At 41.2% G+C, this 22,291-nt stretch overlaps 1 protein-coding gene and 3 non-coding genes across 4 annotated transcripts; all 4 read right to left on the bottom strand.

The window, feature by feature from the left end:
* Positions 1–2,058: 2,058 nt before the first annotated feature.
* TRNAH-GUG lies at positions 2,059–2,130 on the bottom strand. The gene has a single exon. It is a non-coding gene; the product is annotated as a tRNA-His (tRNA).
* Positions 2,131–4,648: 2,518 nt separating this feature from the next.
* On the bottom strand, positions 4,649–4,720 carry TRNAH-GUG. The gene has a single exon. It is a non-coding gene; the product is annotated as a tRNA-His (tRNA).
* Positions 4,721–9,477: 4,757 nt separating this feature from the next.
* Positions 9,478–9,549, bottom strand: TRNAH-GUG. The gene has a single exon. It is a non-coding gene; the product is annotated as a tRNA-His (tRNA).
* Positions 9,550–11,349: 1,800 nt separating this feature from the next.
* Positions 11,350–21,580, bottom strand: LOC125515736 (peroxisomal fatty acid beta-oxidation multifunctional protein). Its single transcript, XM_048681243.1, has 18 exons — positions 21,346–21,580; positions 21,172–21,243; positions 20,475–20,537; positions 20,314–20,370; positions 20,115–20,182; positions 19,910–19,991; positions 19,755–19,810; positions 19,042–19,344; positions 18,270–18,356; positions 16,799–16,973; positions 16,533–16,654; positions 16,137–16,300; positions 15,027–15,281; positions 14,084–14,205; positions 13,857–13,978; positions 13,589–13,737; positions 12,206–12,344; positions 11,350–11,623 (listed from the first exon to the last, which is right to left on the bottom strand). The coding sequence occupies exons 1-18, from the start codon at positions 21,440–21,442 to the stop codon at positions 11,576–11,578; spliced, it is 2,181 nt and encodes a 726-aa protein (XP_048537200.1). The 5' UTR covers positions 21,443–21,580; the 3' UTR covers positions 11,350–11,575.
* Between the last annotated feature and the right edge of the window lie 711 nt (positions 21,581–22,291).

Raw genomic sequence — 22,291 nt, 5'->3', positions numbered from 1 at the left:
AGACATGAGTTGTCATTTGATTAAAGGGACCACATCATTAGAGAATGATGTGATTGACTTGACCCTTCCGTTAGCTTAGCACGATGATCGTTTAGTTTGTTGCTATTACTTTCTCCATTACTTATACATGTTCCTATGACTATGAGATCATGCAACTCCCGAATACCGGAGGAACACTTAGTGTGCTATCAAACGTCACAACGTAACTAGGTGACTATAAAGATGCTCTACAGGTGTCTTCGATGGTGTTTGTTGAGTTGCATAGATCAAGATTAGGATTTGTCACTTCGAGTATCGGAGAGATGTCTCTTGGCCCTCTCGGTAATGAACATCACTATAAGCCTTCCAAGCAATGTGACTAATGAGTTAGTTACGGGATGATGCATTACGAACGAGTAAAGAGACTTGCTGGTAACGAGATTGAACTAGGTATTGAGATACTGACGATCGAATCTCAGGCAAGTAACATACCGATGACAAAGGGAACAACGTATATCATTATGCGGTTTGACCGATAAAGATCTTCGAAGAATATGTGGGAGCCAATATGAACATCCAGGTTCCACTATTGGTTATTGACTGGAGACGTGTTTCGGTCATGTCTACATAGTTCTCGAACCCGTAGGGTCCGCACGCTTAACGTTCGGTGATGATCGGTATTATGATTTTATGTGTTTTGATGTACCGAAGATAGTTCGGAGTCCCGGATGTGATCACGGACATGACGAGGAGTCTCGAAATGGTCGAGACATAAAGATTGATATATTGGACGGCTATATTCGGAGAAAACCGGAGTGCCGGAGGATTATCGGGACCCCCCCCTCCCCGGGAACTAATGGGCCACATGGGCCTTTGTGGAGAGAGAGGGCCGGCCAAGGCAAGGCTGTGCGCCCCTCCCCCTCTAGTTCGAATTGGACTAGGGAAGGGGGGCCGGCGCCCCCATTTCCTTCCCCCTTCTCCTCTCCTTCCTCCTCCTTCCTCCTCCTAGTTGGACTGGGAAAGGGGGAGTCCTACTCCTACTAGGAGGAGGACTCCTCCCCTCCTTGGCGCGCCCCAAGGACCGGTCGGCCTCCCCCTTGCTCCTTTATATACGGGGTCAGGGGGCACCCTAGAACACACAAGTTGATCATTGATCCCCTAGCCGTGTGAGGTGCCCCCCTCCACCATAATCCACCTCGGTCATATCGTCGTAGTGCTTAGGCGAAGCCCTGCGCCGGTAGCTTCATCATCACCGTCATCACGCCGTCGTGCTTACGAAGCTCTCCCTCGACACTCAACTGGATCAAGAGTTCGTGGAACGTCACCGAGCCGAACGTGTGTAGGTCGCGGAGTGTTGTAATTTCGGTACTAGGATCGGTCGGATCGTGAAGACGTACCACTACATCAACCGCATTGTCATAACGCTTCCGCTTACGGTCTACGAGGGTACGTGGACAACACTCTTCCCCTCTCATTTCTATGCATCACCATGATAGATCTTGCGCGTGCGTAAGCAATTTTTTGAAATTACTGCGTTCACCAACAGTTTTCCCCCGCCCAGGTTGGCGAGGCTAGCGGGGATGGGTATTAGCGGGGATCGGGGCGGGGACGGTGGCGTGCCCATCGGTGATCCCCGTCCTTGTTGCCATCTTGACCCATGTACCCTTATAAAATCTAACAAATATGGACAAATTATCTCTACACTTTGTCGTGAGTTTGTCAACTTAAATTTTATGATTATGTGCTATTATTTATGACAATGTGTTGATACTTTGATGTATCATTGTTTACAAGAAAGTGTCAATTTTACAGAATGTGTTCTTGTTATAAGTATGTATATTGATGTTATTATGTGTTGTTGTTTATAAAATATGATTGCATGTTGTTGTTTATAATTATGTGATGCTCAAATTAATGTTATTTAAACACAGATATTTTTACCCACGGGTACCCATTTACCCTGTTGGGTGACGGGTATGAAAAAAAATTGTACCCGCTAGCGGGTATGGGTAAGCTCAAATGGGATGGGTAAGGATATGAGGGAAATTTATGTGATATAGGAAAGAAGAAAATTAAAAATGTGGCTGCTGGGATTCAAGCCCAGGTCTCCACGGCCACAACGTGGAATTCTCACCACTAAACTACAGCCACTTTATTGATAAAATTTTACACAAAATGTTTGTAATACAGTACAATGTCTCCCACACAGGTGACCTACTCGGTCTCCAGGCTACAAAGGGGGGTCCATGAGGGAAAATCTTCTGGGTTGGGGGCAGTGGCCCGGGTTGGCCCTCACTAATCTCCCCACTGCCTAGTGGATCAAAACCCAGCTTGCTCCACTAGCAACACTTCTCAACATGTCAAAAATTATCAATAATTTATTACAACTAACCGGCTCAACACAACATCGGTTAAAAATAGCATCAAATCACATAGCAACTCATCACGATAATATGTACTGTTTCATCAAGCAAACACAAGCTGAATTTTAAGATTTATCAATCACACACCATACTTGGTTGATGAAGAAAAAGGTTATGCCTGAACTACTCGTCGGCGCACTTGCGAGAATTTTCCCAACGACGTGAGAAGACATGTTATTGCAATTGCTCTTGGCATCATCAGATCTTACGTTGCTGATGGTCGAGCGATGTCAAGTTAGAGCACGAATCAACTTAAGAGCATGTATGGAAGAAGAAAAATGAACAAAATATGTAAGCTAGTTTAAGTGAGTATTTCCCTTTTTCTCACAAGCTTGTTAACATGGAGGTATCTATCTCAATAGTGCCATGAACAAAGAAAAACATGGTATTTATTATTTGATCATAAAGTGGGCTAGAAATGGGAGGGCCGTTTGGTTGTGGGTGCATATGATCCCTAATGAACAGTAAGTTCAAAATAAATAGTAAATAAAAGTTAAATATTCTGAATTTTTTATAGATATTCTTGTTAGTGTAACAAGTGTGGTTGCCAATTTCATGCAAAACGGGATGACGGTGCTTCGTCAGTGAAAAAATACAAAATCAATGTAACATTTGGAGGTAACATTTTTGTTCGACTTGTTCTTTTCCTTTTTTTGCACATATCAAAATACTTAAGCTTTCCTCCTAAAAATTTGCAGGTAGTGTTTTGATGTGACAATGAACACAACTATTTTTTCAAAAAAAAATTGTCATTTGCAAAAAATGTTTTTGGTGGGTAGGAATATATGCTCCCATGAGTCAAATTGGATTTCCAGTTGAAAACTGTAGTATCAACTACCATTCAACTTGTACAACTGATGTACAAGGGAGAGTCATTTACAATGGCGTTGGGAGCAGTGGCCCAGGTTGGCCCTCACTAATATCCCCACTACCTAGTGGATCAAAACCCTACTTGCCTTCATCCTACCCCACATGTTAGCATTCAACTAGGGGGGTTGATTCATCCCCACTTAAAGTTTGTTCAGTTGCTCCACTAGCAACACTTCTCAACATGTCAAAAATTATCAATAATTTATTACAACTAACCGGCTCAACACAACATCGGTTAAAAATAGCATCAAATCACATAGCAACTCATCACGATAATATGTATTGTTTCATCAAGCAAACACAAGCTGAATTTTAAGATTTATCAATCACACACCATACTTGGTTGATGAAAAAAAGGTCATGCATGAACTACTCGTCGGCGCACTTGCGAGAATTGTCCCGGCGACGTCAGAAGACATGCTATTGCAATTGCTCTTGGCATCATCAGATCTTACGTTGCAGATGGTCGAGCGATGTCAAGTTAGAGCACGAATCAACTGAAGAGCATGTATGGAAGAAGAAAAATGAACAAAATATGTAAGCTAGCTTAAGTGAGTATTTCCCTTTTTCTCACAAGCTTGTTAACATGGAGATATCTATCTCAATAGTGTCATGAACAAAGAAAAACATGGACTTTATTATTTGACCATAAAGTGGGCTAGAAATGGGAGGGCTGTTTGGCTGTGGGTGCATATGATCCCTAATGAACAGTAAGTTCAAAATAAATAGTAAATAAAAGTTAAATATTCTGAATTTTTTATAGATATTCTTGTTAGTGTAACAAGTGTGGTTGCCAATTTCATGCAAAACGGGATGGCAGTGCTTCGTCAGTGAAAAAAGACAAAATAAATGTAACATTTAGAGGTAACATTTTCGTTCGACTTGTTGTTTTCCTTTTTTTGCACAGATCAAAATATTTATGCTTTCCTCCTAAAAATTTGCAGGTAGCGTTTTGATGTGACAATGAACACAACTATCTTTTTTTCAAAAAAAATGACATTTGCAAAAAATATTTTTGATGGGCAGGAACATATGCTCCCAAGAGCCGAATTGGATTTCCAGTTGAGAACTGTAGTATCAACTACCATTCAACTTGTACTACTGATGTAGAAGGGAGAGTCATTTACAATGGCTACAATGGCGCCAACATCATTATTTGATTATCACAGGAAGTGAAACGAACAGCACAAGGAGACCCCATAAACAAGAAATGCAAACGTGCCCATACACGCACAAATTCATATTCTATTATATGAATCTCATTAAATGGTAAAAAAATCATCCGTGCCAAAGGTTTGCAACAATCAAGTACATTGGCTTTGAAAGAGAAACTACAACAATTAACTTCAGACTCACTTGCAATTTAAAAAATAAATTGTGGCTGCTGGGATTCGAGCCCAAGTCTCCACGGCCACAACGTGGAATTCTCACCACTAAACTACAGCCACTTTATTGATACAAATTTACACATAACATTTGTAATACGGTACAATGTCCCCCACACAGGTTTCCTACTCGCTTGCCAGGCTATGAAAGGTGGGTTTATCCAAAAAAAAACTTCTGGGCTGCGGGCGGCAGACCGGGTTGGCCCTCACTAAGCTCTGACACCGCCTGCTGGATCTAATCCCTGCAGGGTTTGGGTAAAGCCCTTGTCTAAATCCTACCCCACATGGAAGCATTTGACTAGGGGGTCAGATCCCACCCCACTTAAAGTTTGTTCGGTTGCTCCTCCCACTAGCAGCACTTCTCAACATGGCAACAATTATCAATAATTTATTAAAACTAACCGGCTCAACACAACAACGGTTCAAAATACCATCAGATCACATAGCAACTCATCACGATGACATGTATTGCTTCATCAAGCGAACACAACCTAAAATTTAAGATTCATCGGTCACACACCAGACTTGGCGGGCGAACAGAAAAGTTCATGCTTGAATTACTCATCGGTGCACTTGCGAGAATTGTCCCAATGACATCAGAAGACATGCTACTGCAATTGTTCATGGCATAATCAGATCATACGTCATAGATGACCGCACGATCTGAAGTTAGAGCATGAATCAACTGAGTAGCATGGATGAAAAAACAAAACAAAATTACAATCTAGCTTAAGTGAGTATTTTTCCCTTTTTTCATAAGCTTGTCAACATGGAGATGTCTATCTAGCTCAATAGTGCCATGAACAAAGAAAAAACATGGTCTTTCTTATTTGATCATAAAGGGTACCGGATTCTATAGTATCAGCTACTGTAGAAGTGCATGCTCTAGCCAATGCAACCAAAAGAACGATCTGATGGAAAAGACTAGGCAGCACATTATACGTCAACACTCCCCCTCACGTGTGGCTCCCTCATGCCTAAACATGGACGGAAAGTGGGCTACAATTTAATTGCGCCAGCCGGGTCTTGAACTCGAGACCTCTTGGCTCTGATACCATGTAGAAGTGCATGCTCTAGCCAATGCAACCAAAAGACCGATCTTATGGAAGAGACTAGGCAGCACATTATATGTCAACAGCTACCATTCAACCAATATTACTGATGCAAAAGGGAGAGTCATTTGCAATGGTGTCAACACCATAATTTGACACTGTAAGTGCATCTAGTGCCACCCCTAGTTGGTTTTGGAGTATTGACGACAAACCTAGTTGAGGGACTAATGTGTTTGTGAGAATTGCAGGATAACACAGGTAGAAGTCCCTCATTGATTCGGTTTTCCTACCAGAGATGACCCCTAAAAATGTATGAAGACATTGAAGTCAAAGGTGGTATATGAAGATATTCACATTGAAGACTATGACAAGAGAAGACATCACATGAAGCCTATGGAGCTCGAAGACTTAGATCTTTCGTAGTTGTTTTTTTTCTTTGTTGAGTCATAGGAACCACCGTACTGTTAAGTGAGGTCCAAGAGAATCAGTCAGAATGACTGAAGTGATGCTTAAACAAAACCTATGTCTTCGAGTGAAGACTATGAGAGCGAATCTTGTCCAGAGTCGGACAAGTCAGCTTTGCTTGTAGCCCAAGTAAAGTTGCCGTGTGAGTTTGAAATCTGACCGTTGGAACACGTGTCAGTTCCTTAGTGACCCAGGGTCATTTCGGACAAATCAGGTCGGGTTGCCAAGTGGCTATAAATAGCCCACCCCCTACAACCATAAACGGTTGGCTGCTCAGATTCAGAGTACGGCTTTTGTCATTTGAGAGCAACCCACCTTGAAGCCTTTGAGAGAGAATTCCTTGCGAGAATAAAGCCCTAACCACCCAGAGCCAAAGAGAATTAGGCATCACTTAAGTCTTCTTGTCTGTGTGATCTGAAGACTTATTACACTTGAGGACTGTGCATCCTCCAGCCGGTTAGGCGTCGCGTTCTGAGCATCCAAGAGACATTGTGGACTGCCGGTGAACGAAGTCTGTGAAGGTTTGGGAGTCTACCTTGAAGACTTACCAGAGTGATTGGGCGAGGTCTGTGTGACCTTAGCTCAGGGGGAATACGGTGAGGACTAGGTGTCCTGAGCTGCGTGTTCAGGACTGGGTGTCCGGGACTGTGTGTCCTAAGGTTTAAATACCTAGCCGCTCTAACCAGAGTACAGTTGTCACAGCAACTGGAACTGGTCCAACAAATCATTGTCTTCAGTGAGTCACTGGTTTCATCTTCCCTTCCCTTTACTTACTGTTACTCCTTGTGAAGTCATTGTATGTTCGAACTAACTTTTGTCTTCATTGAGTGACTGCGTGTTCTGTGTGGCTTCACAATATCTTCCTACCTGATCCTTACTACATTGCTGCTATTAGTCATTGTGCTTTCACTCTATTGAATACTTGACTATTGCTTGCCTAGTGTAGTCTACCTTCCGCTGCAGGGTAATAGGTTTATTTCTATCGTTTGTCTTCATAACATCCACGTTTTGAAGACTTTCATAAAAATCGCCTATTCACCCCCCCTCTAGTCGATATAACGCACTTTCAGACACTGCATGGTGGGTCTAATACCTGCAGGGTTTGGGTAAACCCCTTGTCTAAATCCTACCCCACATGGAAGCATTCAACTAGGGGGTCTGATCCCTCCCCACTTAAAGTTTGTTCGGTTGCTCCTCCCACTAGCAGCACTTCTCAACATGGCAACAATTATCAATAATTTATTAAAACTAACCGGCTCAACACAACAATGGTTCAAAATACCATCAGATCACATAGCAACTCATCACGATGACATGTATTGCTTCATCAAGCGAACACAAACTGAATTTTAAGATTCATCGGTCACACACCAGACTTGGCGGGCGAACAAAAATGTTCATGCTTGAATTACTCATCAGCGCACTTGCGAGAATTGTCCCAATGACATCAGAAGACATGCTATTGCAATTGTTCATGGCATAATCAAATCATACGTCATAGATGACCGCATGATCTGAAGTTAGAGCATGAATCAACTGAACAGCATGGATGAAAAAAAATCCAGTCTAGCTTAAGTGAGTATTTTTTTCCTTTTTTCATAAGCTTGTCAACATGGAGATGTCTATCTGGCTCAATAGTGCCATGAACAAAGAAAAAACATGGTCTTTCTTATTTGATCATAAAGGGTACCAGATTCTGTAGTAACAGCTACCATCAAACCAATATTACTTATGCGAAAGGAATAGTCATTTGCAATGGTGTCAGCACCATAATTTGACCACAGGAAATGAAATGACAAGCACATAATAACACAAGGAGACCCCATAAACAAGAAATTCAAATGTGCCAATACACACACAAAGTTGTAATAGATTATATGAATGTCATTAGATGATAAAAGCAATGATTTGTGCCAAAGTTTTGTAACAATCAATTTCATCAACTTTGAAAGGGAAACCACAAACAATTGTCTGTAGACTAACTTACAATTTATGTGATACAGGAAAAAGAAAAATATAGTGTGGCATTCATCGGTCACACACCAGACTTGGCGGGCGAACAAAAATGTTCATGCTTGAATTACTCATCAGCGCACTTGCGAGAATTGTCCCAATGACATCAGAAGACATGCTATTGCAATTGTTCATGGCATAATCAGATCATACGTCGTAGATGACCGCACGATCTGAAGTTAGAGCATGAATCAACTGAATAGCATGGATGAAAAAAAAATGCAGTCTAACTTAAGTGAGTATTTTTTTTTCCTTTTTCATAAGCTTGTCAACATGGAGATGTCTATCTGGCTCAATAGTGCCATGAACAAAGAAAAAACATGGTCTTTCTTATTTGATCATAAAGGGTACCAGATTCTGTAGTAACAGCTACCATCCAACCAATATTACTTATGCGAAAGGAATAGTCATTTGCAATGGTGTTAGCACCATAATTTGACCACAGGAAATGAAATGACAAGCACATAATAACACAAGGAGACCCCATAAACAAGAAATTCAAATGTGCCAATACACACACAAATTGCAGTCTAGCTTAAGTGAGTATTTTTTTTCCTTTTTTTCATAAGCTTGTCAACATGGAGATGTCTATCTGGCTCAATAGTGCCATGAACAAAGAAAAAACATGGTCTTTCTGATTTGATCATAAAGGGTACCAGATTCTGTAGTAACAGCTACCATCCAACCAATATTACTTATGCGAAAGGAATAGTCATTTGCAATGGTGTCAGCACCATAATTTGACCACAGGAAATGAAATGACAAGCACATAATAACACAAGGAGACCCCATAAACAAGAAATTCAAATGTGCCAATACACACACAAATTGCAGTCTAGCTTAAGTGAGTATTTTTTTTTCCTTTTTTTCATAAGCTTGTCAACATGGAGATGTCTATCTGGCTCAATAGTGCCATGAACAAAGAAAAAACATGGTCTTTCTGATTTGATCATAAAGGGTACCAGATTCTGTAGTAACAGCTACCATCCAACCAATATTACTTATGCGAAAGGAATAGTCATTTGCAATGGTGTCAGCACCATAATTTGACCACAGGAAATGAAATGACAAGCACATAATAACACAAGGAGACCCCATAAACAAGAAATTCAAATGTGCCAATACACACACAGTCATAATAGATTATATGAATGTCATTAGATGATAAAAGCAATGATTTGTGCCAAAGTTTTGTAACAATCAATTTCATCAACTTTGAAAGGGAAACCACAAACAATTGTCTGTAGACTAACTTACAATTTATGTGATACAGGAAAAAGAAAAACATAGTGTGGCTGCTGGGATTCGAGCCCAGGTCTCCACGGCCACAACGTGGAATTCTCACCACTAAACTACAGCCACTTTGATGTTTAAGTTTTACACAGGATCTCTGTAATACATATCATACACAGGTTTCCTCAAGTGTTCCAATCAATCTTGAGGCCACGAAAGAGTTGGTTGCCTGGTCACCGGTGACTTCGACCGCGAACACACTGATCACCACACTAAGCGTACATCAGTACATGTCCCTGTACATCCGGAGGATGCAGAATAGACTAATTGCTTTGGAATTGCGAATACGTAATTACCAGCCTACGAAGTTCCTGTATCCAGAAAAAAAATCGATATGAAGCCGCATAGCCCCAAAACAGATGTGCATAAACTTGTATAGTATTTGCAAAGAGTAGAATGCACCGGTGATACTCAACCTTTGCAGGGAGGAACACTTTAATTAGTCCATAAACATGCAAGTGGTTAAATCAAACCACTATTATTATACTGTACTTACTAAACAAACCTAGAGTATATAACCTACCCCGTCTCCTCTGCGAGACGGCAGACAGACTTCAGTCTGAAGCCCCAGGACGTCAGATTTCAGGTGGACTAGCGGCAGCTGCACCAAACAAACAAAGCCTACGAGCGAGCGAGATCTGTATGCGGTGAAAAGAAAAGGGGAAATTTTCGTTGGGTTGGGTTCAGGCTCTGACGGAGAGTGGCGGCCGCAGTGCCATAAGCGTTCTAGTCTAGACAAGCGTGGAGTTGAGAGGTATAGGCTGTTCGGAATCCCTCCGCTCTGCAACTCCGCTGTGGAGCGGAGCGCATGCAGTTGTATTTTTTTTTTTTTTGAAACAGGGCAAAAAATTTGCCTCGTATATTAATTAAGAGAGAAATAGAGTTTTACAAGTGTCCATACAATACCGCATGACAATTACTCGCGTATTATGATTTCCCCTAGTTTCTTTGCACCCGCGGCGACCCATAGTTTCGCTTCCTCGAGGATGATGTTGAGGACGATCAGGGGCGGTGCACTTTTATGTCGAAAGACCCTGGCATTCCTTTCGTTCCAAATTGCCCAAGAGACAAGCATGATGAAAGAGGCCATAGCCTTGCGTGATGGAATATCCATGCCGGTTCTTCTATCCCACCACTCCTCAACGGATCCCGCCAAGTGCCATGTAGATATATCAACATGTTCAAGGCCAAGTTTTGCGACAGCATACTCCAGAGTCTGATGGTGTAACGACATTTGAAGAAGAGATGTGGCCCAATCTCAGGCTCTCGTTTGCAAAGCGGGCATAAGCCACAATTTTCCCATCCACGTTTTGCAAGTCTATCGGCAGTTCAAATTCTGTCCTGAGGGGCCAACCAAGCAAAGAACTTGACCTTTGATGGTGTCCAATTCTTCCATATCATGCGGTCCAAGGGGGATATCACCAGGCCCAAGAATTGGGCCCTATAGGCTGAGGCCGCGGAGTAAACCCCATCATTTATTTTGGCTAGCGGCTAAAAGGGTGCTCTCCGCTCCGTAGTGAAGGATTGCCGAACACAGCCTAAATAGTCGTATTGCCATGCAGTTGTATTTTGGCTAGCGGCTAAAAGGGTGCTCCCCCCTCCGTAGTGAAGGATTGCCGAACACAGCCTAAATAGTCGTATTGCCATGCAGTTGTATTTTGGCGAGCGGCTAAAAGGGTGCTCTCCGCTCCGTAGTGAAGGATTGCCGAACACAGCCTAAATAGTCGTATTGCTCTTTCCAAACTAATTTATGGGAACGCGCATTCGACCAATGTATTGGCGCACTTATCAGCAAACAGATTGCCGGCTCATATAGCGCAGAATTTCAACCCCCCCTGTGCCCGACTCTGTGTTGTACACTCCGGCAAATACAGCATACACGGGGTCTTTATTCTACTTGCGACAGAATCACAATACCATATAGTTACAGATTTACAGTTATGGAACTACAATCAGAACAGTATGCTTAGACATTTATTTATTCTGATTGTTGTATCAGCCCTGGAGGTCCTTCTGAGTACCACCACATATGTGCCGAAGGCAGTGTTGACGCTGTTCAAGCAAAAACCGTGCCAAGTGCCTCGTATGCTGAACCTCACATGCGTGACCTCGTCGGAGCTTGCTGAGCCGTCTTCGGCGCGCCCTGCGGATATTTTGGCATGTTTAATTTCCAACAAGATTGATAAGAAAAGGAGCAACACAATATTTCAACCAATTGATAAGATGGCCCTAAAATGATTGTCTAAAGATGCGCAGTATGGGTACAGGCCACAATTTAAGCTCCAGTTTGAACTTTTGCCATCACACCGTTACCATATATAACTTCTGGAACCATAACTATGAGATTTTTCTCTGTTTAACAAATTACCCAGAACATATCCCAAAGAAAATCCACCCACTAATTTTCCAGCTTCTCAACTACTAGTACTATGCAAGTAGTTTCGTGTGCCAACGAACAGCCTCGACAAAACAAGACTGACAACAGTTGACAGTCAGAAAGAAAATTTATTGAAAATCATAAGTTAATAAATAATTTCTAGCAATGACACAGCAGATTATGTTAAACAAGTCATACAATAATTAGACATGGATGATCTTAATGTTTTATGTTCATCATTATTTGTATGTAAAATGTAATCGCAAAAATCTATATGCAACAAGTCAACATAGTCAGCCAGTTAGGTTAAGATAATCCATCAGAAAGAGGGGGAATGCAAGAGTGTACCAGTGGTCGGCCGCTTTTCGCTCTCTCCTCCAAGTATGATGATGGTTTGAAGAAATCACCGTAAATTTCAGCCCACTTGCTAAGCTTTGAATGTATATAGGATGCTCCAACCGTATCAGCCCAGAAGATGAGGCCACCCCTTCATCAAAAGACTACAGATTACAACTAATACTCCAAAGTAACCACCACACCTTCAACTAACAGTAATAATAATGACAAAATACATATCATAAAGATGACTACAACTAACAGGGATTGTATCGTACATTAGGTAAATTATAGCTTGCAGATATGTTTACTTAACTAAAAACTGCTTGAGTATCATTAAAACTATCAGCTAAACTGAGCAGAAGGAAAGAACATCTGCTTGAGTATCATTAAAACTATCAGCTAAAATGAGCAGAAGGAAAGAACATGGCGATTTAAAAATAATCAGGTATAGAGCTAACTCACTAGCTTCAAGTGCTTGTTATAGCTATATATATATACATATATATATATATATATATATATATATATCCGTGTAAAATCCTCATTGTATAAGGGGTTTTCTGCATATTTACCACACATAGACATGTATATATATCGACCTATAACCTCATGGAAATACAAGTTGCATACTTCCTCACATGGTATCAGAGCTCACGGTTTAAGGTTTTTTTATTCACTCTGGACGCCGCAGCCCATCCTTCCCTCAATCGATCGGTCTCTTCCAGATCGGTTTCTCTCTGGATCGGTCTTCCCTATCTGCTCTGCTTTTCCATCACGCCCACCACGTACTCATTGTTCCGATGGGGAGAAGAATTTATAATTAGCTTTTTGGGGAATTTCCAAACGGCTACTCGCTCCAGCTTTACCTGCTCTCCTCCGGTCAAAACCCACAGACGTCTCCCCACGTGAAGCCCTCACTCACTACAGTAGTTCAGGTTGAAACCTGCCCTGCTCCCCTCAGATTAAAGCCAGCGCCGCCGGAAATCGCCGCCCCCAACTGCTGCCTGCCCGCCCCCACACAGCTGGATCGCGCTGCTTCCCAAGCGATCCCGCCCAAGCTCGCACGCTCCCATGGATCACGCCCACGGCTCGACACTCTCCCACTCGCCTACCACCACTTATTCCCTCACGCGCCTCCGTTTTCTTCCCACGTGCATGCCCACCAGCCGCTCACCCGCCACTGCTCCTAATCAATTGCTGTTAAATCTATTCTGATATATGACAGACAATGCGGCTACCTAAGACTTAAATTAGGTCCATAATTTATAACAGCATATAGCCAGCAGTAGAATCTAAACCTGTATATATAATGTAATCATATTTCGATTGAATGCAGATTGTCATTGGTTAACTAGGATTTAGGACAGTCAGAGATAAGCAGCTGCTGCCTACCTGTACTTGGGAAAGCCCATCCCAAGGACAGATGCAATATCAAGATCAGCAGCCCTGATCACCACATTTTCATCCATGACCCTGCATGCCTCATTAACGACTGGGAAGAAAACCATCTCCAATATATCTTGATCCGATAAAGTAACAGGCTGCAAGCAAGTCAATGTATCAATATTAGGAAAACCATCCATTAACAAATGAGATAGCACGGCATTTTTTAGTAGATGCAGAAACAACGTAACAGAAAGTTAGAAAGAGGAAGCGAAACCTTTCCACCCGGCATTTTCTTTGTCTGTCTTCTGTACTCGTCGATCACATGTTGAACACTAGGGTCAGGCTTTGGCTTCGCACCCTTCTCATAAAGGTAATAACCTTTTCCATTGATTTTTCCTGTAAAGTAACAGGGAAATTTCAAGTGAAAAATGCATATACGGGAATGGTGCAGTAACTATCACTCTAGTCATAGCTGGAGCGAAAGCAGGTTCAGAAGCATACCTTGCCGCCCATTCTTCGCCATCAGTTCCACTAGACCAGAGTGAAAATTCCGTGTTCCAAAGGCAGCTGCATATATATCCTTTACTGCCAAGGCTACTCCATATCCAGCTACATCTTGGAGTCTGCAGGGGAATGGGAACAGCCAAGCATAAGAACTCATGTGAATAACAACAACAACAACAACAACAACAACAACAACAACAACAACAACAACAACAACAAAGCCTTTGGTCCCAAACAAGTTGGGGTAGGCTAGAGGTGAAACCCATAAGATCTCGCAACCAACTCATGGCTCTGGCACATGGATAGCAAGGTTCCACGCACCCCTGTCTATAGCTAGCTCTTTGGTGATCATGATTAATTTTTTGAAAGAGTCAATGGATGATGCCTGAGCACTGCACTGTTCTGTTCATTGTAGTAAGCTAGCTAAGGCACAGCAAGCATATCCCAAAGATGGTTGAGTGTTAGTTAATTGTTCTGACATTGACATGGTCTCTAAAGCAGAACACAGCTTTCACCATCAACTTCTATTTAACATATACTACAATATTATTTAAAGCAAATAATGCTCGATCTATATATTTGTGCAGATATTATTGATTAAGTTCAAATTCTTTGATTGCAAATATTCTTTTTTTAGGTGGATTGCAAATATCCTAATAAGTTGCCTTTTTTTCCTAGAGTGATATTATCACAACTACATGCTCATAGACTCATAGTGGACCATAACATTATAGTAAAATTGCTCTGAAGTGGGTTGCATCTATTTATTCTAGGTAAGTGAACAGACAATACATACTGGAACATTTTCATCAAAAAATAGAAAACAAATTGTCTATAGTTGAATGGGAACATTTGCATGCTCATTCACATATAAGGAACTTAATTTGAGACCATTGGCCATTATCCCACACATGAGCATAAAAACAGTCAAAGCACTTACTGAAAAGGTCCCATTGGCATGCCGAAGTTGCTTATTACTCGATCAATTCTGAAAAGATCAATTCCAAGACTAACTAGAAGATGAGCAGCTTGTCCGTAAGGAAAAAATGTACGATTTACTGCAAAGCCTGTGCAGTTGCCAACCACAACAGGGACTTTCTTTATTATTTTCCCAACTGTTATGAGATCAAGGATAGCTTGTGGTGATGTCCTTTCCGTCCGGACAATTTCAAGCAAGGGCATAATATGAGCAGGGCTGTAAATAACATAACATTAGCAAGTCGCCTTCTCAATAAGCAAGTAAAGCTTTAAGGAATGATATATCATCCAATTCAGTAAAGTTCAAGGAGTGTTATTTCCATAATCCCATGCTTGTAACATATTTTCCGAACATTTGTATGAAAGTTCAATAGAAACAGCTTCTCATAACTTCCCAAAATAGATTCTTATAAGAACATATTGCAACATCTACTACCTTATGAAGGCATCTAACTTGAAATTGTGCTAAATCAAACAAAATTGCCCACTTGTCGTTTGGGACATGCAAACATCATTTTGCTATTGATTAAAGAATAATAGGTTATACATTTTTTTCCCTGCAGGAATTGATGATGGTTGTCCATTTGGAAGAGCGGGTTATGATTTATTTTTGGATATTCCTTCAGCAAAATACTTGTGAAAAGGTTTTATTCGGTCATTGCCTTGTGTTTGAATTGTAAGGAGTATTAGCATCGGAAAAAATTATCATGCAGTAAAGCGACACCAAGAATAGCCCTGTCCTACATCTAGTAACTTTAGAATATTATGGGAACTTCCATGAAAAAGTTCACACATTAACACTTAGCGCTAAGGATAACTTAATTGTTAGCATAACAATCAAATTTCCCTCTATGAAGAATAAGTATGCTTTCCCGTCGTAAATTAGATGCATGCAGTTAAATTCCAATATATGGTGTCAATGAATTCAATAGTTACATGCATGTGTTAACAAATTTTATGATGTGAAGTGTTCCAGTAGCCTTGATTCATAAGTCCTAAGCACACTTCTTAAGTTGGAACACTGCTAGTTATCAGGGAGTGTTAAAAAATAACTCAAAAGAGAAAGACAAACCTGAAAAAATGAGCCCCTATAATTCTATCTTGAGAATTTGTCTTCTCGCCGACAATATTCAAATCAATGGTGGACGTGTTTGTTGCAAGTATGCAATGTGGTGGGCAGATTTTCTCAATGTCAGCAAAAATTGATTGCTTCAAAGGAATCTTCTCAATAACAGCCTACAAGAGAAGATCTGTGGCATAAGAATCTAACAAGCAATGACTATGTAATAGATTGCATAACCATATCAATGTTATCTATTAAAATTCCCTATAACAATTTTATGGAAACCTTCATAAGATTCATTAATGCACTACAATGTCATGAATACAAGTTTCACGCACTAGAGGGACCCTAAATAATATGCACAACTATTTGTCTTGAGTAAATCATAAATTATATGAGGACAACCTCAATAACCATATCGACATCCTTGAAATCTGAATAATCCAATGCACCCTTGAGAAGTGATATTGCCTTGCTCATTTTATCCTTGGTCAGTGAGCCTCTTTTGACAAGGCCTTCAAGATTTCCTGTGCAAAAGATCATCGGTGTTGTTCAGTAACATCATTTATAATAACTTGATGTTTAAATATTACACCAACAAGAAATCAAAATCCAAATATCCATCAGAAAGAAATTCCCAATAAATGCTACAGTAGTTTAACAAAATTGACCTGCTATTGTTTTTTGTCCCCTTTTCAAAAATTGAGGATTTACTTCCTTGAGGACAACAGATATATTGCTAACAAGAAGGGCGGTTGCAATTCCAGAGCCCATAAGACCACCACCAATAACAGCAACTTTTCTTATTTTCCTAGGTTTGAGTTGAATATCAGTAACACCTGGTACCTAAAAAAATCAACTGTAAGAGTCGGACAGCGCACCAGGTTACAAATAACCAAAGAGGGCAAAACAAAAGTTGACACATCAAATGGCATCCTTGCAGCAATTTAGCTTTGATGTGTTCACATATGGCATGCAATTTGAGCAAAGCTTAGTTAAGATCATGCATCATACATATTCTGTAACGTAGTCTGGTTGCATGGTTAGTTAAGATCATGTATCATATTCTGTAACGTAGTCTGGTTGGATGGTGGTACAAACAAAAATTAACACCTACACAAATAAATGGACAAGAAATTAATTTGGGTCACAAAGAACAGAAGGGGAAATATTGCAGTAAGCATACATGTAGAAGTTTGAAAATAATTAAGACGCTCCTAGAATGTGATAAGTCATCCATGACCTAAATAGGTACAACTGGCTTATATATTTGGATATTTAGCATACAAAGAAATAATATAACTGAAAATTCACCAGTTGATAATATGCAAATATTGCTACGCATTCCTACTATACGAATAAGTTAAGTATTTTTTTTCAAACATGGTCGTGCATATGAGCTATGTGTTTGTTCTTTTTTTGCGGGGGAGCTATGGGTTTATTCAAATATGAAAATTACATGATTATATTTCAGAACCCAATATTTGCTTCTCACGTAGCAGAATTTGCTTCTCACATAGTTAATTTGAAGGGTGAAAAACTGAAAATGTCTTGAAGTACTTATTTGATTACATGAAAAATAATAAAAGCTTGTAACGACATGCATCTGTGGGCAAAGGCTGTACTCAAAAGAACTTGTAACATTACATGTGATAGCACATGCTTGTATATATTGTTTAGTTATGTTCTACAACTGAAAAAACAAGATTAGCCATGATCCATTTTCTTTTTAATGGGTGATGGTAATTACCAAGGTTAAGGTAAATTAATTACACTTTTCATTTGTAAGGAGATCAAAGTTAACGGTAGTAGCAGGTTAGGAAAAAAAATACTATTTGTTACCAATACCGGCAGACAGTTTGGATGTGCCTGCTCTTACCTCTTAAGAGGTATGCTAGTGCATTTAGAAAGTTAAAAGAGCTCTAAAAGTTCTACTTTTGTTCTCTGATAGTAGAAATAAATATAACCAAGGAGTTGCAGATAGGCATTGACGCAGTGTAACTGCTTATAAAATAACTAAAAACAAAGGGATTGGAAGTATTTCCAAGTTAGGCTAACTATGTGCTGCAAACTCAAGATAGTGGGTTAGTGGCAACACATGAGAAGTGAATCAGGAAAAGAGAAGGTAAATAGGAGGACAACCTTAGTGGTGGAACGCTGGGCAAAAAATACATGGACAAGTGCCCTTGACGTTGTTGATAGTACCAGCTCCTTGAAAACCTTGGCTTCCTGCATTATTTAGGTAGATTCACCAAACACATGTATAAGTGATAAGAACAGAATGAAGAAACAATTGTTGTCTACATCAAAGTTTGTTAGTATTATTTTTAAGGCTCAGCCTGTGGTTGCTAAATTGTGTTGTGCTGAACTTGTTTTATAATATGCTGCTAAAGAAGCTGTGGAAGTAGGGATAAGTTTGTTAAACAAACAGTAAACTAGATAAAACTGCATAGATAAGCTGGATTATCATAATCCAACACGATGCCAAATGGAGCCTGCCTAAGTCATGCAGAGCACTGATCCCAACGTAACTGTCAAGTTAATTTGTTACCCTGGGCAAAATTCAGCTAAGAAATATAGGTTCTTCTGAGAAACTAAGAAATATAGGTTCTTCTGAGAAACTGACTAGAGACATGGCTGCATAGGGGCTTTCTTACCTTATGCTTATCAGCAATTACTAAATTAGGGCATATTGGCAAATGGCATCTACCTTCAGTATAAGTGTATCCCCCCTCCCCACCTCTCACCCATCCACCCACACACACCCCTTCAAGTATAATTCTCAATTGACACAATAAGACCAGCCTAATCTCTAGAAGTTCTGGGGAGATATGGTGCCCAGCTAACTGTTTAACTAAAGAGAAGCACGTAGATGGTATTAGAGTATGTACTAAGACAAATAGGAAATTCAAACCTTCACAACACCAGCCTGGCCTCCATACAGTACACCTTCTTCAACAACATCTAGGCAGGCCTGGTGCTGTGGCATGTTTGCTGCAACCTTCTTTGCTTGTTGTCTTGCCATACTTAATATGGCACGAGCTTCAGACAGTGAACCAAGCCTATCGGTTCTGCCAAGAGATCTTATCCAAGGTTTGCGGTAATTTGCAATCTCCAGAGCCCAAAAACGTGACATTTTTATCAACTCATCGGGGGAGCAAAGCGCGTCAATAAGACCACGTTCTTTTCCTTCCTTCGCCGTAATGAACTTCGATTGCTGAAGCAAATGTTATGAATGCATTAATTATAACTGAACATGATAGGAGTAAGAAAGAAGATAGGTTGACACTAATTTCCAGATGATCATTACATATACACTGTTGGTTCAAAAAAATATTGGGTGTCTAATATGTTCGGTGCTACATACATGTACCAGGCATTAACAATTTGAAATGAGATTCTTATGTATGCTTTAGTTTTTCAAAATTCATTGTTCTTTGAAAATCTTATACTATCATGGTTGAATATGAATGAATATAACTCAAGCCACTAACTTAAAATTGGCTTTCACTATTATATGCCTCTTGGTTAATGTACTTTGCATATGTTAATCAACTAACGAGACGAAGTTTATTTGACGCAGCTAGAGCAGCATAACAAGTTACACAGAAGATAGATTAGACTTACCAGCATCATTTCTATTGCTTTGGGCAGACCTACGAGCCTCGGTAGACGCTGAGTTCCTACATGATAAGTGAAAAGGTTTCAGAACCCAATACAAAGCAAGCAAATAAAATCATTATTTCAAGCTGCCGGAAAAAGATGTATCCCTAATTCCCTACCTCCAAATCCAGGAATCACGCCAAGAGTTAGCTCTGGTAATCCAAGTTGAGCTTCAGGGGTAGATATCCGAGCATGACAACCCTGACAATTTTTTAAAAAAGAAATTGCCGTTTATAAGATAAACAGGACTTAGGTTCAGCTACAGGTTAAAAATGATAAACCACTGTAAAAATGTTCTATGGGATAGCAACAAAAATGACAGACCATAATCAACTCTAGACCGCCACCAAGAGCAAGGCCTTGAATTGCAGCAACAGAAGGCTTTTTGCCATCTGCATGTAAAGATGTTTTCACAGTCAGGCCCAGATATTGTGATACCAATACAAATTTTGAGGTACCTAAAGAGTTCCATCATTCATAAATAATAGAAACTATGAGAAAACTAGAAACAAAAAAGCCAAACCTTCCATCATGTTTGATACAAGATCAACAGATACATCAGGCATAAGTGACACATCTCCTGCAAACCCATGTTCAATGTGTAAGAAAATAAAACAGTTTGTCCAAAAAAGCTAGGCTGTGGACAATCAATTTACCAACCGTACAAATGAAGACACCCCTTACCAGTCTCATGAACTTTTGTGAAGACATTGATATCGAAGCCTCCACAAAATTTCCCCGCAGCACCTATAAAAACTTTAAAGTAAGTATACAGAAGAAAGAAGTATCAGAAATAGCAAATTTCCTGAATTGATTTTTTAACCCCTTGCCCACATCCCTCGAATGCACTGCGCCGTAAGGCCTCCTCTGTGTGTGCAGTGACAGAAAAGAAGTATGCCTCTTATTGTGGTAGGTCAGTCATAGTACCATATACGTCTCCTATCTAGATTATAGTCACGCTATGTCCTTACAATAGAAACACCTACACCCGCTCACCATTTTTTGACCTGTGCAGAAGCAGGGGAGCTTCCCTGTAGTCAAAAATCTATGACAAGGAGCAGCTCCCTTCGTACTTCAGTTGAAAATTCTAGTGAGATTCCCACTTTCAGCCAAGCGGCGAGCATCCTAAAAATAACTCGAGAAACGATGACTAGAATACTGAAGCAACGCCACCACTAAGATGACTGGGAACAGCCCAAATGAAATGACACGATGGCGACAGCTCCAGTACCATCCTAACTGTCCTAGTATAATACAGAAATAGCTGGGTGTTTAACGAATTTCACAGAAAAACAAAACAAAACAAAATTTCTAGTACTTCCTAACATCAATTCGTACAACAACTACATAAAACAGAGACCACCAGCGAAGAGGATCTCACCAGTGAGCACGATGGCCTTGACGTCGTCGCGATCAGCGGCCTCCGCGTACTTCTCCTTGAGCCCCTGGATGACTGCACGGGGAGAACCGAACCGGCGCACGGCATTAGACTAGCGGGAGGAGCCCCGACGGAAACCCACCCCAACCCCGAAAGGAACGGAGAGGAGGGCGTTACTGATGGGGTGCAGGGCATTGACTGGCGGGTTGCAGATGGTGATGAGCGCGACGCCGTCTGCGCCCACCTCCATGGTGACGCGGATCGCCCCCGCCATGGCTGACTCCGCCGCGAGGACCTGGGGATCGATGGATCGGAGAGGGGGAGGGGGAGGGGGGAGAAGAGACGTGGAGGACTGAAGCTACCGGCACGAGTAACCTGCACGTTTTGTTTTCTCGAGCTCGGGAGGAGGACGGATAGACGAGAGAGAGGGCTGTGGAGTGGGACCGGTGTCGCCGCGTCCGGTGGGTGGATCGGATCGCGGATGTGTCCAGCGTGCCCGCCGCTGGGTTTTTTCTTTTTTTTGAGAGAGAACACGAGTGTGCTGGACGCAAGTAAGGTTTTCCACGCTGCTTGTCTTCCGTGCTGTTTCAGGTACCATCGTTGTTCCGTTTGGTTGTGCCGGGGCGGTGAGGACGGCGTCACGTCGAATAAAGTTGTCTCGGTTTTCCTCTCACCACGGTGATGCTCTTTAAGGGCGTGTTTGGTTGCCTAATGTCACAGTATTTGTGTTGCATATCCTTCTCCACCCAGTCTGGTTTTAAAAAACAGCCTAATATGCGACATCTGCGAGTTGTTTGATTGCCTGTATATGGACTTTTTGCATTAGGAGATCAACTTTGGCACGTTGTTTTGTTGTCTGCATTGTCTCGGTGTATGCAACTACACGCAGTTTGGGGCGTATTTGGTTGCCCGCATCGAGCCCAACCAGGGTCGTGCGGGATGTGTATGGGCTGTTTGGTTCTCTGTTTTTACTATTGGGTCTGCATTGTACGGAACTTAAAGCAGTTCTGGATCTGACTCACTGGAAACCCATGAATCGGCAGTTTCTCCAAGGCTAGGCTCGAGCGGTGCACGCGGGCGGCGGCGGCCGCACGCGCGCGGCCACGCTCGAGAAGCCGCGTTG

This window comes from Triticum urartu, chromosome 6, assembly GCF_003073215.2.
Source record: "Triticum urartu cultivar G1812 chromosome 6, Tu2.1, whole genome shotgun sequence".
In the NCBI taxonomy this organism is placed as follows: domain Eukaryota; kingdom Viridiplantae; phylum Streptophyta; class Magnoliopsida; order Poales; family Poaceae; genus Triticum; species Triticum urartu.
This window is presented reverse-complemented; position numbering and strand designations above follow the sequence as displayed.